Raw genomic sequence first — 16985 nt, forward strand, 5'->3', positions numbered from 1 at the left:
TTTTTGTAGACAATTTTAAAATAAATATATCAAGGAAATTGAGGTCTGAATGGTAAATTAATTTTGTTCTAACAAACAGGACAACGCTATAAACTATTTAAACCAAAATAGATGTGCTGGACTGGAACTAAATTTCCCACAAACTGTTTCCCCCTCTGGTGCAGTTTATTTCATCCAGTGTGAACACAGTAATCAAACTCAAGCGCGCATCAAGAGACCTACAAAAAGAGGTGGTCTTGTTTCAAAATGCCAAATGCTATCACCTGATTTGAGAACAGTGAATTATAGATACATTTTAATCCAATTTTTAGTTTTTTCACAGTTCGGTATGACTAATGCACACCACCTCACGTGTTGTCTTGTTATGTGACTTTGGCAACTCCAGTGCGTCAGCACATTGTTTTGAAGTCATAGCCACACTACGCAACCACATTTTCAAAATGTATGCTCTGCCTAAAGTAAATGCATGTAATATACTGTAATATAAAATCGGCAGAGCAACATACATGTCCCTCCAAACACAGTCCACAACAGCAGACCTGTGTTGAATTTTTTTTTTTCGTTTCCTCGTCGATACATCTGACCTATCAGCAGGGAGAAAGTTCTCACGCTATTAGGGACTTTCCACTCTGGACTGACACACTCACACACACATACACACTCACACAACCTCTGTTATAGTGTATGATTATCAATCTTTAATATTATCTATCAATGCACCGTTCCACTTTGCACAGCAATATTTGCACTATTTTACTTTGCACATTGATTATTCATTTCACCTGTTTAGCGCTGCCTGTCTGTCTGTCTGTCTTTTTGTTAATTGTTACTCTTGCACTGCCCATGTCTTCTGTTTGCACTTTATGTAGCCCAGTTTGTCTGTGTTGCACACGTGCACTTTGTCAGTATGTAACTTTGTCTAATCGTTCAAATGTTACATGGAGCACCAGATTCTGGAGAGAAGTACTGTCTAACACGTATATAGCTGAAATTACAATTTCAGCTCAAATGACAAAGCTAAACTTCAACTTCATTATACTGCAAAGCCTCTGTCACTGAAATAGTCACAAACCCTCAGACATTGAAATATTTTAAGTTCTGATTAAACCTCACTCACTCCAACACCTCACTCACTCCCATCATCCTCCTGTATTCCAAGGCTGTTTTCAGTTTTCCTAGCTTGAGACAAGTTTCTAGTGTACTTTAAATTCAGCATTGCCATCTGCTCCACCCCACCATCATCTCTCATTTCTTTAATGTGTAAAGAAAGAAGGGACTTTACAATGGGAGTAGATTTATCATGCAGTTGTTTGTGCACAGTAATTGTAAAAAGTAAATGTATTAGTCCTGAAAATAGTGCAGCAAATGTGCCCTCTACTGGCAAGCAGGATGTGGACAGGCTGATTCTATGCAGAGGCACTGACAGCTCCATCCTGTGTGGCTGATGAATGGTAGTGGGCTTGGCTAACACTTGTTCTGGTGGTTTCTTGATTACCAGAGGAACTCACACTTTAAAATGGAGTCCATAAAGGGCCATGAGGTTCTTGACCTTAAGGACTCCAGTAAAGTGGCCATGTGGCAGAAGCACAAAGAAGTTTGGTGTTTGGTGGCACAAATGCAATTAACTCCAGAGGCACACTATACGATACACCACACCCAACCCTCTTCATCCTGAGATCCTGCCTTAATTGCTACACTCTTACTCATAAACAGTGTGACAAAGACAATTGACCCTGGCCAGGTAATTGCTGAACAAAAGGTTTTGTAAAAACAGCTGCCTCTTCAAGTATGAATCTACCAAATACGGAGATTTCACATTCCTACATACGACGTACCACATAGATAACGACGTTCATTACAGAGATTGTTGTATCGCTGCACTCGTCTCATTTAAAATTCACTGCACAAACCAGTACAGTGTACTATATCCTGAACATTCATATTACATCTATAGCTATCAGTAAGCCATTCATCTTCAACAATTTTTCCACAAAGAGAGTAAATTTCCCTACCTGACATGAGCGTGAGAAGGCGTGTGAAATTTCATTTTATAAAATCCTACACCAATACCATGCGGAGGTGGAAATGATCATCTCTGTTAGTCACTGGAGGATAATGCTTAATTAATACTTAATCACATAATTAATGGTCAAAAGAACAATGTCGTTGATTAACAATTAATTTGTTATCCAGCAGATGGCACATTTGAGTTGTGTGTCACAAACCCTCATTTTAAGTCAAAAGTTTAGTTCTGATTAAACCTCACATTTTTTTTGTCACCCTTGATCACGACTCCAGACACCCATTCCCTCCAACACCGCTGTTTCCCATCATCCTCCTGTATTCCAAGGCCATCTCCATCCCCACGCAACTCCCACTCAAACTTTGTTGTTTTGTATGCTTGTGAAGATTGTGCAGATAATTTGTTGGCCCATGGTGGGAAAATGGGCCAAAACACATCATGTGACAAAGAGAGAGTGGTGATTTCATTTTTGGCTGAGAACCCTTTCCCAGACTACCAAGTACAAAATCTGACGTCCAGTGGGGTTTTCAGTTTTCCTATCTTGAGACGAGATTCTAGTTTACATTAAATTCAGGATTGCCATCTGCTCCACCCCACCACCATCTCTCTTTTCCTTAATGTGTAAAGAAAGAAGGCACTTTACATTGGGAGTCGATTAATCATGCAGTTGTTTGTGCACAGTAATTGTAAAAGGGAGTTTAAAAAGTAAATGTGTTTTAGTCCTCTGTCATTAACATCAGGTAAAAAGGCTGTACTCTCTGGAGTACTTAATTGTACAGGATTTTGTGGGCTCCGCACTGGACCCACCGCTTAGTATGACCGTGCACCTGACACATAATAGCTACAAAAGCCTGAGCAGAATCATATGATATTCCACAGATAACTTTATAGTTTGCATTGTATTCGGGGTCATTTCAGGCCATATTTGTAAAAGGACACTAGAGAAATTTACGTGCACTTTGTTTCAGGGCAGAGAATTCCTCATTTATACTTAATACTTATAATTATTTAAATTGTTCTGTATAATGTAACCGTGCCACACAAGTGCACAAGCTTATGCACCCATGTGCGAAGCCATGCTAGGACTATAAAGTCAGTTTCAATTTTCAGGTTCTTTTACAGCTGCCAAACAGCCGTTTTTTTCAGACAGGGTTAGCCCTACCCCTACAGAGTTTGTGATATGAATACGCCCACAGCTTCCTGCCACGAGGAGTGCAACATATAAAAAAAAGAAGAAAAAAAGCACCGGCTCAGCGAAATCTCTTGCACACATTTTCAGGCGCGTTACGCTAAACAGACATGTCTAATGACACTTGTAGCGCGCAACACTTCAGGTACCCGCTTTTCACTGCAACCTACAGCCTTGTGCTGGTCGTTGGCCTGCCTCTCAATGCTGTCTCCCTGTGGACGTTCTTCTGCAGACAGCGGCTGAAATCGGTGCCTGTTGTCTACATGGCCAACCTGGCTGTGTCTGACATGCTCTTCATCCTCTCCCTGCCACTGAGGATTGCTTACTTCTCCATGCGTCGGTGGCCCTTTGGCGACTTGGCCTGCATGATTCCCGGGACCCTCTTCTCAGTGAACCTCTACTCCAGTTCCTTCTTCATCACCTTCATCAGCGTGGACCGTATGCTGGCCGTGGTCTACCCTCTCCGCTCACGCTCCCTGCGCTCTTTGCCCATTGCCTGGATGGTCTGTCTGGCGGTCTGGCTGATAATCGCCGGTTTGTCTGTTCCAGTGGCTTTAAACCACAAGGCCAACAACGACTCCAACTGCTCTGTGATTCGATGCTTTGAGAACTACTCACCAGACGAGTGGCAACGTGGTTTCATTATCCTCTGCTTCACAACCGTTGTCGGCATCCTGATTCCCTTTGTCATCATCCTGGGCTGCACCATCGCCATGGTAAGGAAGTTACGAGAAGAGAAGACATGCTCTCTCTCTTCCTCAAAGTCTTCCATTAAGACCCCCCTGAACAAAAGCAAGCTGGTGCGCCTGTTCCAGACCAACCTGTTCATTTATGCGTTGTGCTTCATCCCTTTCCACGTCTCCTTTATACTCTATGGGCTGCACAAGATGAAAGTGCTTCAGTACAACTTTTTCGACGTCCAGACTGTCACCATGTGTTTGGCCAGCACAAACAGTTGCCTGGACCCCCTTATCTATTACTTCAGTTCCAAAAACGTTCGGAGTAATGATTCAAAATTCCAGAAAATGACAAGGATGACAACAACCCAGACAGACATTTGAGGTGAGATTACCGTAAAATGGATAATGCTAGATGGACAGAATACTCTTAAGAAGAACATGACTGCTTTATCCTCTCTGCCAATACCACCTGAAGAAAGCCACAAACGTTCAGCATTGTCGTTAAACTAGGATGCAGTCTAGAAATCTTACATTAACTTAATATTAAACTTAACATTCTGCAAAGATTTGAGGAAGCATGTATATTTATTAAGAGGAAGTTTGTCAGTTTCTCCGCTTTGAAACGATCCACTGACTTATTGCTTGTGTAAACCCCTTGTTTAATTGGATTAAATACAAGTCCTGTGTTCGGTTTTCAATGGAAATATCAGGCATACTGCAAAAAAAAATAAACTGCCTTGCAGCTGTAGACAAGTGTTGACTGAAAAAAGCGATTATATATGTGTTCCCACACTAATGCAAGGACTTCCTGGTTGTGAAATAGAGAGATAACAGCCAGTCTTGTTTATAGCAAAATGCCAATGAAGATTTTCATCCTATGTAAGAAAAGAGTGAGCCTATTCATTCTACTCATTAAACGCATCAAGAGGCAAGAATGCACATTGCCTGAATGATAATGCATTGGATTTGGATTTCAGTAGTTTATTAAGATGTAATAAGTTTGTACAAGCAAAAGAAAGAATGTGATAACAGGGACAGGCAGAATAAAATTAATTAAAGAGGAAGTAAGTATTTTACAAGTAATCTATGGAAAATAACTTAGAATGGAAATACAAGTAATACAATTGTGTACATTTTCCCAATCATGCCAAGAACGAGAGAGACGTGTATGCAATAGCACTATCTACAGTCGCCGGTACTACAAATATTAGTTTAAATGTAAAATTCTGCAAAGCTTGCAGTCGCTACCACAGCTTAAATACAGTAGGATTTTGCTCAAGGGATTTCTGAGCATTGTCTGATGTTGAAAGGACGCACATCAAATGTAAAGTGACATTGTGTACTATAAATGTCCCAACCAGCTGCTGTTGGGGGACAGGGTAGAGGGAACTTGAGCGGAAAAAGGAACATGTTTCAGTTTAAAAATGTTACTAGCACAAACACCATTACAACATACGGGGAACATAAGAAATGTAACAGTAATGTACATATGAAGCTACCATTATGCAAATGTAGTAATGTTAAATGATAAAACCCTTAAAATGCAGTTATATTGCTTAAATACATTTAAAAACATGTCAGAATTAAATAACAAGAAAATAATTACATTCTTAAAATATGAGGTATGTTTTTCGCATTGTGAGACTATTTTGGATGCTTTTTAAAAAAACAAAAAAAAAAAAACAAAGGTTTGAATTTTGCCACCTAAAACGTTCATCTCAGTAGTAACAAAGACAACACTAAAAACACCAACAGAACTGTTGTGCATGTAACCACTCTATAGCAGATTTCTTTCTTACAGGGAATACACATTTCCAGCAGAGGATGGGAAAACCTGCATTCCACATTCTCTCGTTTTCTCATGTCAGAAATGTCTAATCAATTCAATTAAACTACCACAGGGCAATTCCCAAGAAAGTACAGTAGATTTGCCAAATTACCTCTGGACATTAAAAAAAAACAAAAAACAAAAAAACACCAAAATATACAGACATATGTAATTCATAGAACTATAATGGGAGAGGGAAAAAGCAATGACTGAACCCAGGGTGGGGGACATCACTCTAATAAGAAATACATCGTACAACATTTACCATGCAGTTAAAGTGCAGTAAAGCTCAACAGATGAAAGGTCCAGTTTATGGTACGGGGGCTCACTGGACGAAGGGCTGAGGATGATGAAGATGTGATTACACCAGATCGCAGATGACCGTCTCCACCACGAACGTGTTCTCAAAGTGCCGAATGCTGTGACAGTTTCTTGTCTCCCTCTTGTTGATGCCTGTGTAGAAACATGTGGTTGAGGTCAATCTTGAGATAAGTGATTATTCACATTTCAGAATTTCTGCTTTTTCTGGTTTGTGGTCGGTCAATAATTAAACTAGTATACACAAGCAAAAACACACAAGCTATATTTACACTGCTACTAACTTACCCTGACTAGATGCATGCACACACCTAGTCAGGAACTGTTATGCTAATCACGTGGAGAGCTGAAAGTAGGTTATTTCGTGATTGCAAAAAAAAAGGAAGGAAGTATGATCTTAACAGAATGTCAACTGCAATAATGTGACAGCAAAGAGGAACCTGTGTAATGGAACAATCTAGTGTGTTTAATGGTTGAGTGCTGGTGCTTTATGTTCTGTGAAAAAAAAAACCCATAAGCACAAAGTAAAACAATCTATTCTACACATAGATATGCAATAGATGTTTAAAAAAAAAGAAAGAAAGAAGAAAGCGATTAGACAATAAGGGAGGGGGGAGCAGAACTGGGGAGAGTACTCACGCCTTCGTGAGTTGCGGCGTTTCAGTCTATACGTGTCTTTGCCGTAGCACAGGCGGTGGATGAAGGGCCCCAGCTGGCGCATGTTCCGAACGCGTCCTGTCACCACCATCTCCTCCTGGACTATGTATGTTTGGGGCAGGTATGTACCCTTCTGCAAAAAAAAAAAAAAAAAAAAAAAAAAAAGGTGTTATTTGCTTGCAAACCACAGTTTTTAATGCTTGCAATAACACACTGGTCTACCACAGGCACACTATTACCTTAACATTTACAAGCAGCTCCCACAGACTCCTGGGTGGCATGACAATGGTGGTGTTGAGCTCAATGACATAACATTTGTCTAAGGTAATGTCATGATAAGCAGTCAGACCCTGAAATGTAAGAATACTTGTCAACTCTGCACAGAGTAAAAGGGCAACACACAAATGCAAATATTTTCATAATGATCATAATAGGTTCATAGGTTAAATACAACGTAAATAAATTACCCGGTGGAAATCATGAATGATGTCTGCTGGGTCACTGCCTCCAAAGTTGGGCATGGGGACGCTGATTTGCTCGTAGTTATCCTCCAGGTAGATGCCGACATTTTCTTCCAGCTCCTGACGCCCATGCAGAGGGGCGTACACAGAGTCTTCATACAGCACCCGGCAGTGGAACAGACTGTCCTCTGGCATCTAAACAGAGCAGCGGGGGAGTGGGAGCAGTCAGAACATCGTAATCACATGTTTCCTCCTCCTCCTCCTCCTCCTCCTCACCACCAGGGTCATCAAAATTCAGTTGATGTAAGGCATTGAAATCCAAGATACTGTCATGACCCCTCTATGTATATTACAACCAATCACTGAGTTGTGGTCGGACAGAAAAGCAATGACAGATTCATGTTCCTCTAGTTTATGTAAAAGCTTTACCTTTGAGGTTTGAGAATGTATAATATAAGTGAAAGTTATTATTTATATTTAAAGTTGGTCTTCATTTACAAAGAAATAAAGCAAAGTGTCAACTGTGAAGAGACTGTAATTAAATAAGCTTTCAAAACCACTCATATATGGCGGACAAAAAAGGAAAGGGTACGCTTGATTTGCTTAAAACAAACACTCTTTAAAGCAATGACCATGAACAGTATTTTAGGAACTGCTTATTTTCAAATGTTAAAAAAAATGTGTTCTGCAGCTCAAACGTGCAGGTAAGATAGCAATAATAGTAGTACAACTTAATATTTTTAAGGATGTGTTTTTCTTTGTGTGTGTGTTTGTGTGTGTGTGTGAGTGTGAGTGAGAGAGAGAGAGACAGAGACAGAGACAGAGACAGAGAGAGAGAGAGAGAGAGAGAGAGATGGGCGCACTTCAAGGGCTGGTCGAGTTAAAAAACGACTTTAGCTGTGCCTCCTTTTGCATAACACATTTATTGAAATTACACATCCCTGGAGACCACATCACATCAAGACCACATCACTAGTGTGCATGTTCATCCTTGCAAATGAACTTGGGACTATTCTGCAATGCTGTCAGACTCAAATTCCAAACTGACAGAACCCATGGACATTACTTCATAAGACACTACATCAAGTACGCGTAAGTTTAAATACTTAAACTCAAGTCTTTAAAAAAAGATTGATTTTAAAAAAGAGTTTATTTTCAATTCAATTGGTTTTCTTTCTTCTTAGCTACAATGATAAACAATAAAATATGAGTGGTGTTAACGTTTAACTGTAATGTGCACCTAACATATATTGCAATTAAACATGACATATTTTACAATAGTATGTCTTATTCTAATTGTATATTATTCTAACCAAGTGTCTCATTCAGCCTCATGTTTGCTGAACAAGTTACAATTGTTACAGTGTGATTGAAGCAGGATATTAAATTAAAAGCCAACTCCGCACATTCTAAACATACATATTTTACAGATAGACATGCTGCAAGAACAACAAGGCCTTGGTTATTTATTACATTTGCAATTTGTTGTAATTACTAGTAATAACTGAAAATCAATAACATTACAACAAACGGTTCCACTTTTATGTACAACGATGGCCACAAGCAAAGTATGTGATTTTAGAGCTACTGTGTTAATATAGCACTACTTTTAAAACATATACCACAAATGTAAAATGCCACACATCATGTCTTACAGTCTAATATTCAGGGTTTTGATTTTGGCAATTTAAAAAAAAAATTAACAACACATTTATAAAAATCTAACTTAATTTTTTTTCTCAGCAAAGTTGTCAACTAAAGTCAACTAAATAAAGTAATCAGTAACTTGACTCAAACACACATAGACACACACTCTCAACGGCAATTCTGCAAATTTGGGAGGGGGAGTCGATAAGACCTTACCTGGGGTATAAAGTGATTGCGGTAAATGTACGTGGAAGCAAACACCAGGCCTGATGTGAAGACCAGAAGTCCAAAAATGAGACAAAACAGGCCATTTAAGGAGGACTTCTTGGGCCGAAGGGGAAGCACCAGCTCCTCCTGTAGGTACAAAGATGAGCATGTTCAGCCAGTGAGGAAGAAAGGCTATTTTTGGGACCCTTTATGCCGTCTCCCACTACACCGCTCCCTCGTCATTCTTGGACAACTTGTCTACGAGTGGGATTCTGCCAAACTACTCACGCCATCGTTACTCAGACGTCAGCATGAGCAATACGAGGCCGCCCCCGGTCTCTCGGCAAATCTGCCGCCGACACAGGCTCGGCCCACGCGGGTGAGAGCGGCGTGTGGAACTCCGATCGACGCACAAGCATGAATGAACACGGCAATTGACGTGCTTTCATTTCAATAAAGGACAATGCAACACACTAAACGGACTACGATCGCGCTGAAACACAGAAAAAAAATGCAGTGACGCTTGGCAGATTGTAAAGGCAAATTCTATTTATTTTTCCAACTCTTATTTAAAAAGCCCAGCTCTCTCATGCTCGTTATTATCCAACATTGCGACGATGCCACAATAGGGGCGCGCGGCCAAAACAATGACCGAGCCAGAGATTTGCCAGGGCAGCCTCTGCCATTTTGTCCGCAAGAGAAGAGCCCGTCTGCGGCGCAACATCACACGTAAGATGCACAGAGAAATTAAAAGGACAGCCATAAATCCTCCTGGAGACGTAGGTTATAATATCTGCAGTAGTGTGCATGTTGATGGCGGGGATGATGATGATGGTGGTGGTGGTGGTGATGATGGTGGTGATGATGGCGACGCGCATATAACCTTGGCCGGGATATTAAGTGGAGCAGCTATTTTGAATGAATTCAAATAGTGGCTAAAGAAAATGAAATATTTTAAATATAACAGTGCAAGATTATAAATTCGATGGCATAAAGGTCACTACACACCCAGGTGTCAGTGGTTGGTATGGAAACAACAAAGGATGCAAGTCTGACCACAGAAAATACTCACATGAGAATAAGGCATAAGGATGTCTTCCTTTTCCCCAGTGATCTCCTTTTCGGGCTTCTGCACCGTAACGGGCTGAAACGATATCTTCACCATGGCGGCGTTTCAATATTCGTCTCTTTTCTGCAGAACTTCTGGCTTTATCCGAGCACCACGATCAGCTGCCAGAGCCCGGCGAATTATGTGAAGCTTTCGTAGCTGGGTCGACTTTAAAAGAGAACAACGGCTTCCGGTGACATTTCAAAATAAGAGCCTCGAACTCAATTCGTACTCTGGTTTACGCTTTACTGTTCAGAGAAGTACGTGATTACGTACTTCTTCCGAGCTCACTTGGCAAAAATTGCTTATGCAGCGTGTAATGACCTTTCACAAAAGCAATACTAAGACTATTTTTTAACTGTCAGGATAACTTAGCTTACGCACGAACTAATATCACCAATATCAGTATTAACATTATTCTCATTATTCTAAATGTTGGACGTCATAAAAAGATTCTCCTGCTTACTATGTTTTCGGTATTCGGATTGATGCCAAAAGTAAAGACTTTTAATTTGAATCGTGCTAGAAATAGTAGCGGCTTCCGAGTCTTATTTTGGTGCTCTCCCGTTGACGTTGGTTTTCTGTCACTACGCCTTCCGGAGTTTCGTACGGCCTAATATGGCTTAAGCAGCTCTGATAAATACTAAGATCTACATATTTGGCGAGACTGACATATAGTTTTATATTTGCCAAGTTTTAATCCTAAGGCAACTTTTGTCGTGTTGCACAGATTAACCATGACCACAATTTTATTATTGATTCCTAAAGCAAAACCACTGACATTTTTTTATTAGTTCATAATATGGCTTCAGAAAATGATGTACAGAGCAATAGATGTGAAGTAGTAGATTAATCGGTGCTAAAATACAGGATAATGAAAGATAATGGAAACCAATAAGGACACTTATTCTCGCATAAGATAACCACAGATGATGGCCTGACCCTGGAACTAGTACTCCTTTAACAAATACAAGGGTTCTGTCTTTATCCTGTCAAGTTTCTGTTAGCATTATTGCATGGAATCATAACATTTACATTTTAAAAAGTATATTACCACCATTCGTCATTCAGATGTCCGATTGAGCTAACTCTGTACTTTTCTATTGCTTACATGCTACATTACATTAAAATAATAATAAGTGTATAATATTTTAGATTAATAATTGTATCTATATCTAAACCATATATGTACTAAACAATTCTTGGACTAGAACAACAGCAATTTAGAGATTTGCAAAGGAGGCCAACACTATGACAGTGTGGGTGGTTCTTGATACAGAAATGCGACAGGCTTTCATATAGTTTTTTTCCGCTCAGTTAAAATGAACATTTTACATATTGTGAAAGGAATAAGAAGCACTTTCTAAGTGCAAGGTCAGTTAATCACGGCACACTGATCACACCATCAGTGTTCATTGTCAAATTAGTAGGTTATGGAGCAGTTCCACCATGAGAGAATTTAAAAGTCTGAACATTGGGGAACAAGTCTGAGCAATTCTGTCATCAGTGAATTTTTTTTCTAGCTAAATTATATCAACATACAAAATTCTCCTGTGTAATTCACACTGATTTATTTCACACAACAAAAATGTGATTTGTAAAGCTAAATAATGCACAGAGCTATTTTCACCATTTAAACATTAAAAAGTATGAAAATCCACCACTCTTTGTACACTCACTATATATGTATAGTGCATTATACAGAGGATCAGCCATTTTGTAGTGGTGTTTAAAATCTTCTCTACAAATTCCATTAATATTGTAGTGGAGTACATAACGGTTGCGAGGCAGAACAAAAAGTAGCAGAAGGAGAAGAGCCGTCAGATGGTGGCTTTGCACAGAATCTGCGGGTGTAAAACTGCTGAAAAGTCTGGTGCGACAATAACACTCCTCAGAAATATTCTCCTCCGCTTGATATTTCACAAATTATTAGTAATGTGTCTACTAAAGAGAACTACGCTACTTAATATATTTCATGAATATTTAGAATTTTAGCATATCAAATCACTTAAAGCAGTTTCTCATAGATCCTCTGTGGGTGACTAAATCATGGCCAAAGTACCTATTTTAAGTGGTGATGACTGCCCATACCTATGCAACAAATTTAATGGACAAACTTAAGTCCCTACCTATGGCCATACATTATCAGCCCCACCAAAAAGAGCTCATCCCGCTTCCACATCACGCAATTCATTGTGGACCAGTTAAGGGAAAGCAGAGTGGCAGGAGCTTTAAATACAACGTGGCCAGGCCATTATGTACTGGCTTGAACAGATCCACTGCTGACTCACCAGGCAGACCACACAATGTCCCTGTGCAGGGTCCACTCCTTGGCCCAGGAACACTGTTAAAGGGAACATTTGTTACCTTTTTTGCCATATTGGAGAGATGCTGGTCTGACTTGACAGTAGGCAGGTATTCGCCCACAGCAGCAATGCAATGCGTCATGTAAAATGTGGCCAGCAACCTAATTTTTCTTTAGTAACTGTTGTGAAATACCACGGGAGAGTTGTCTGTCCAAATGTGAGTCATGCACAGCTTCCATAGAAAGTGTCACAGACACTTGTCAACATCTGAGACCTATATATGCAGCTATAGGCAGTACTGCTCTATACGTTGTGCTACAACCCTGAGCAATTATATTGCCAGACCGCTACAAATGACACTCATGAATGAAATGTGCCTGTTCTTTCATCCTACCCTCAACCTTAGAAGCCTTACTTCCTATAAGCACTGAGCAAGCGGGTGACTGGTGGGTGGAACAAAACCGTACCAAAGCACTATGGGAAATGTAGTGACTGAGGTCCATGTCAGGCTATTATAGAAGTATCTGTATTAGCAAAGATCCGGCACCCAGTGTGAAACCAGCCCGGTTGATCCGCTGTGACGACCCTTAACAGGACCAACCGAAAGGAGACAACAATTGAAATGGTGCAAGTGAGAAACACTCTTGTGCCATCCTATCCTGTTATAGTTCAACAAAATACATGTTTTTTTTGCACATTTCACCCTTGAAGTATCAGGGCTGTGACAAGGCCTGATGTGACCAGCCTGATTCTCTGCCATTTTATCTGCTCAGCATCAACATTGAATAGAATCTCAATAACCTTTTCAGATGTGTTTTTGAGGTCAAATAAATTATTTGCTGGGGACTTGCTGTGTGACATGAACTGACACTTTAATTGACACAATCAATCAAAACGTTTTTGAAAAGTGTCATTTTTAATCAATGTCACTTCCTCAAAGTCATCGCAGTTATCATCGCAATAAGTTATGTAAACATGACAGGAGATGAGTAACACACTTGCCTTTGAACCAGGAGATCACAAAGTCACAGGTTTCCGTGAATGTTCTCAGTCCTTGACAGGGATCCATAACAAGTCCAGTTGCCAGTGAAATAGTCTTTTTTAGGAAAGTCACAGGTTCAAACCCCACTCACTTCTATTGTGTCCCTGAGCAAGACACAGGGTGTCTCCAGGCAGACTGTCTTTGTAACTATTCGCTCTGGATAAGGGTGTCTGCTGTAAATGTAACAGCTTTTATTTTTTTTTCTTATATTTATCATAATTTTAACTTTTCTGTTTAGCACTTCAGATCCTCTGATGTTTCCTTGTTGCTATTTTTTTCTGTATTATTCATTTTATTGTAGCTTATATTGTAGCTTAGAGGTAAGTGGGTAACACACTCGCCAATGCACCAGAAGACCCAGGTTCAAATCCCACTTTCTACCATTGTGTCCCTGAGCAAGACACTTAACCCTGAGTGTCTCCAGGAGGGGACTGTCCCTTTAACTACTGATTGTAATTTGCTCTGGATAAAGGCATCTGATAAATGCTGTAAATGTAAAAAGTGGGTGGGAAGGGGGTAAAACACTTTTCACGTAAAACACTTTGTGCTACACTGTATTTGTACATTTACAGCGTTTATCAGACGCCCCTTATCCAGAGCAACTTACAATCAGTAGTTACAGGGACTACTGGTGTCCCCCCCAGGAGACACTCAGGGTTAAATGTCTTGCTCAGGGACATAATGGTAGTGAGTGGGAACCTGGGTCATCTGGTTCATAGTCGAGTGTTTTACCAACTAGGCCACTACCACCCTATTTGTATGAAAACTGATTTATTCATTTTGTTCTAAATGACAGTCTTTATTGTACCAGAACTGTGAAAGACGTAACTCAGGTTTTGCAGTTTCCAATTTCCAGCAATTGTGTTTTTTTACTAAATAAAAAACCTACATGGCTCATTAGAAATTACAACAGTCATTTATTTCCGGGGGTTTAAAGGAGCTTTAGTCACCATAATACATGCAGGGCCGGTAACGTGCCGTACCTGAAGGAGCCTCATTTTCTCCAGAGGTCAGCCGCTCGGGTGCCATTCCAAGTGGCTGACAGTCGCGGGGACACGACGCGACGGTCCTTCCACGCCGCGCGCGGCCGAGACAAAGGCGCGCGCGCCGATTGGCTGCTTCCCCCCCCCCCCCCCCTTCTTCCCGAGGGGACGTGGGTTATGTGTGCGGGGGGGGGGGTCGCGGCCACCTCGCAGACTCCCATTCACATGGAAATCAGAGCCCATAAATGCGGGCCGCACAATTGGCCACAGCGCGCAGTGCAGTCGGTGCTCGTTAGCGCTCGGCGTCGCGGACGTTTTGTGTGTGTGTGTTTGTGTGTGTGTGAGGCCGCCCGCCATCTGCCATCTGCTCCATTCAGGGCCCGTAACGGCCGAGCCGCCCGGGACACCAGCAGCAGCAGCAACAGCAGCAACAGCAACATGGCCCCCGCTCCGCGCCCCGCCAGGAACGAGGACGAGCGCTGCGGCATGAAGGGCGACAGGAAGGTAACGTGTTGTGTTCCGGAGCCGCGTTCGGCCCCCCGGACACCGCGCTCATCTCTCTCCCCCCTCCCGGTCGCGCAGACGCGGAAGCCGCTGGTGGAGAAGAAGCGGCGAGCTCGCATCAACGACAGTTTGCAGGAGCTGCGGGTCCTGCTCGCCGACGCGGAGGTGAGTGCCGCGCCGCGCCGCGACCCCGCCGCCTGCGCCGAAGCCCGCTAACGCGCTGCGCGACGCGGTGTGTTTCAGGGACAATCAAAGATGGAGAACGCCGAGGTGCTGGAGATGACGGTCAAGCGGGTGGAGAACATCCTCCAGAAACGCGCGAAAGGTGGGTCGGGGGTTTGCCGGCGGTCTGTCGCTGTATCCGTCTATATGTGTGTGTGTGTGTGTGTGTGTGTGTGTGTGTGACCGATCTCGTCCCTCCCGACAGAGGCCGACTGCGTGAACCGGGAGGCGAGCGAGCGCTTCGCCGCCGGGTACATCCAGTGCATGCACGAGGTGCACATGTTCGTGTCCAGCTGCCCCGGCATCGACGCCGGCGTCGCCGCCGACCTCCTGAACCACCTCCTGGAGTGCATGCCGCTGAACGAGGAGGAGCGCTTCCAGGACCTGCTGTCCGACCTGCTCCTGGACCCCCAGGGCTGCCGCGGCCCGCCGCTGTCACCCGGCGGCCGGAGCGCCTTCTCCCCGTGCCCCTCCACCGCCTCCGGCTCCGGCTCCGACCTGGAGCTGAGCTCCGACCTGGACGAGACGGACGGCGAGCAGAGCCACGCCGCGGCCCTGTACCCCAAGTCCATGTGGAGGCCGTGGTAGAAGCTTCGGGGTTCAGAACGCGGTCCGGATTAGAAATTAATTTATACAAATGAATGTAATAAATAATTAAGTTTAGAGGTAAGGTTTAGGCAATGCAGTTGATGGAATGTGAATTTGGGTCGGGGGGGTCCAGTTGTTTTATAAAAAGCTCTTCTTGGTGCGTTTTTCAACTTTGTAAAAGAAATATCTTCCAATATTTTTTAGCTTCGTTCTGACTACATATTTTATTGTATGCTTCATAGAGGCTATTTGGTAAAATTGATCAATGCTTAGATGTAAATATTTAATTGTGACCGTGTGAGAGAGTAGATTGTAGACTTTCTTAAGTGTCTACTTCGTGTGGTTATTTTATAGCAAAGTGTGTTTTTTTTGTGTGTTTTGAAATGAACGGTTGGTTCCCCATGTTTATCATGTCAACCACTTGACTGAAGTACATTGTTTTAAACCATTAAAGCATTATTTACGTATTATTATTATTATTATTCTGGCTTTCATTAAAAAAAAAAAAAAAAAACTCGAGCCCGTTGGCTATTACGGGTCGACCATTCGTATCGAGGCTGGAACGGAACGAAAAGGCCGCAGGCCGGGCGACGCGGCGTCCGTCGCAGCTGCGCCGCATCACAATGGAGGAGGCGAGGCGACCCGGCGAGCCCCACAACCTTTCACCCGCGCCCGTCCCACACCAGCACTCCCATCCGGAGCACAGATGGTGAACAAGTGGGAATTTCTACTTCCTGACGTTCCCTGGCGCAACCCTGCGTTCTTTCTGCAGCACTGAGATGTACAAATATATATACACACACACACACTACATACTGCTGTTGTAATGCCTGTGTAAATGTAAAAACAATAAATCCCGTTCCGGAAAATTTAATTCCACACCAGGATTTTATTTCGTCCGACGAGTTGAGACGGGGATATACGGTCGCGGACTCGCCGCCTAAAAGCTTGGTGGGATTAAAATCCCGGCCTGGATTTCTAGATTCGAACCCGGAGCTGCCATTTCTGTATTAACGTGTGCGTCGAACCAGGCGTTCGGAGCTAGACGTTCCTGAGAAACGCCACTTCACATCACAGGCCCCGGATTTGAGGCGTCGCCGAGGTGTGGCTCCTGGCAGGAGGTCTGCGGAGGAACTTTCGCACCTCCACCTAAAGCTGACGAAGGTGTGAACGGCGGGGCCAGTAAACAGCCCCAGACGGCTTTCATCCTGGCCCTTTGAGG

General features: G+C 42.6%; 3 protein-coding genes across 4 annotated transcripts; 2 read left to right on the forward strand and 1 right to left on the reverse strand.

Annotated features, from left to right (window-relative positions):
- Positions 1-3257: 3257 nt before the first annotated feature.
- lpar5a (lysophosphatidic acid receptor 5a) lies at positions 3258-4695 on the forward strand. The gene has a single exon (XM_028977182.1). The coding sequence runs from the start codon at positions 3323-3325 to the stop codon at positions 4271-4273; it is 951 nt and encodes a 316-aa protein (XP_028833015.1). The 5' UTR covers positions 3258-3322; the 3' UTR covers positions 4274-4695.
- A 162-nt stretch (positions 4696-4857) lies between these two features.
- On the reverse strand, positions 4858-10273 carry itm2cb (integral membrane protein 2Cb). The gene is made up of 6 exons (XM_028977184.1): positions 10083-10273; positions 9020-9157; positions 7163-7351; positions 6935-7045; positions 6678-6828; positions 4858-6173 (listed from the first exon to the last, which is right to left on the reverse strand). The coding sequence occupies exons 1-6, from the start codon at positions 10173-10175 to the stop codon at positions 6082-6084; spliced, it is 774 nt and encodes a 257-aa protein (XP_028833017.1). The 5' UTR covers positions 10176-10273; the 3' UTR covers positions 4858-6081.
- A 4333-nt stretch (positions 10274-14606) lies between these two features.
- Positions 14607-16231, forward strand: hes6 (hes family bHLH transcription factor 6). 2 transcript variants are annotated; one of them, XM_028977568.1, is made up of 4 exons: positions 14607-14953; positions 15032-15118; positions 15197-15278; positions 15381-16231. In XM_028977568.1, the coding sequence occupies exons 1-4, from the start codon at positions 14627-14629 to the stop codon at positions 15761-15763; spliced, it is 879 nt and encodes a 292-aa protein (XP_028833401.1). In that variant the 5' UTR covers positions 14607-14626; the 3' UTR covers positions 15764-16231. The 2 variants fall into 2 exon arrangements, with proteins under 2 accessions (XP_028833401.1, XP_028833400.1); XM_028977567.1 differs by having other exon boundaries at positions 14607-15118.
- The last annotated feature ends 754 nt before the right edge of the window (positions 16232-16985 follow it).

The sequence above is a fragment of the Denticeps clupeoides genome, chromosome 4, assembly GCF_900700375.1.
Source record: "Denticeps clupeoides chromosome 4, fDenClu1.1, whole genome shotgun sequence".
NCBI classification, from domain to species: Eukaryota; Metazoa; Chordata; class Actinopteri; order Clupeiformes; family Denticipitidae; genus Denticeps; species Denticeps clupeoides.

What these genes read in the sequence shown, in the direction of transcription:
- itm2cb (XM_028977184.1), bottom strand. Translation starts at nt 10,175, where the DNA reads ATGGTGAAGATATCGTTTCAGCCCGTTACGGTGCAGAAGCCCGAAAAG. An exon ending in TCCTTATGCCTTATTCTCAT is followed by an intron (nt 9,158 to 10,082) that starts GTGAGTATTTTC and finishes TTGTACCTACAG; the next exon opens with GAGGAGCTGGTGCTTCCCCT. An exon ending in ACGCCGCAACTCACGAAGGC is followed by an intron (nt 6,174 to 6,677) that starts GTGAGTACTCTC and finishes GTTTCTACACAG; the next exon opens with GCATCAACAAGAGGGAGACA.
- lpar5a (XM_028977182.1), top strand. Translation starts at nt 3,323, where the DNA reads ATGTCTAATGACACTTGTAGCGCGCAACACTTCAGGTACCCGCTTTTC.
- hes6 (XM_028977567.1), top strand. Translation starts at nt 14,627, where the DNA reads ATGTGTGCGGGGGGGGGGGTCGCGGCCACCTCGCAGACTCCCATTCAC. An exon ending in TCCTGCTCGCCGACGCGGAG is followed by an intron (nt 15,119 to 15,196) that starts GTGAGTGCCGCG and finishes GGTGTGTTTCAG; the next exon opens with GGACAATCAAAGATGGAGAA. An exon ending in CCTCCAGAAACGCGCGAAAG is followed by an intron (nt 15,279 to 15,380) that starts GTGGGTCGGGGG and finishes CCCTCCCGACAG; the next exon opens with AGGCCGACTGCGTGAACCGG.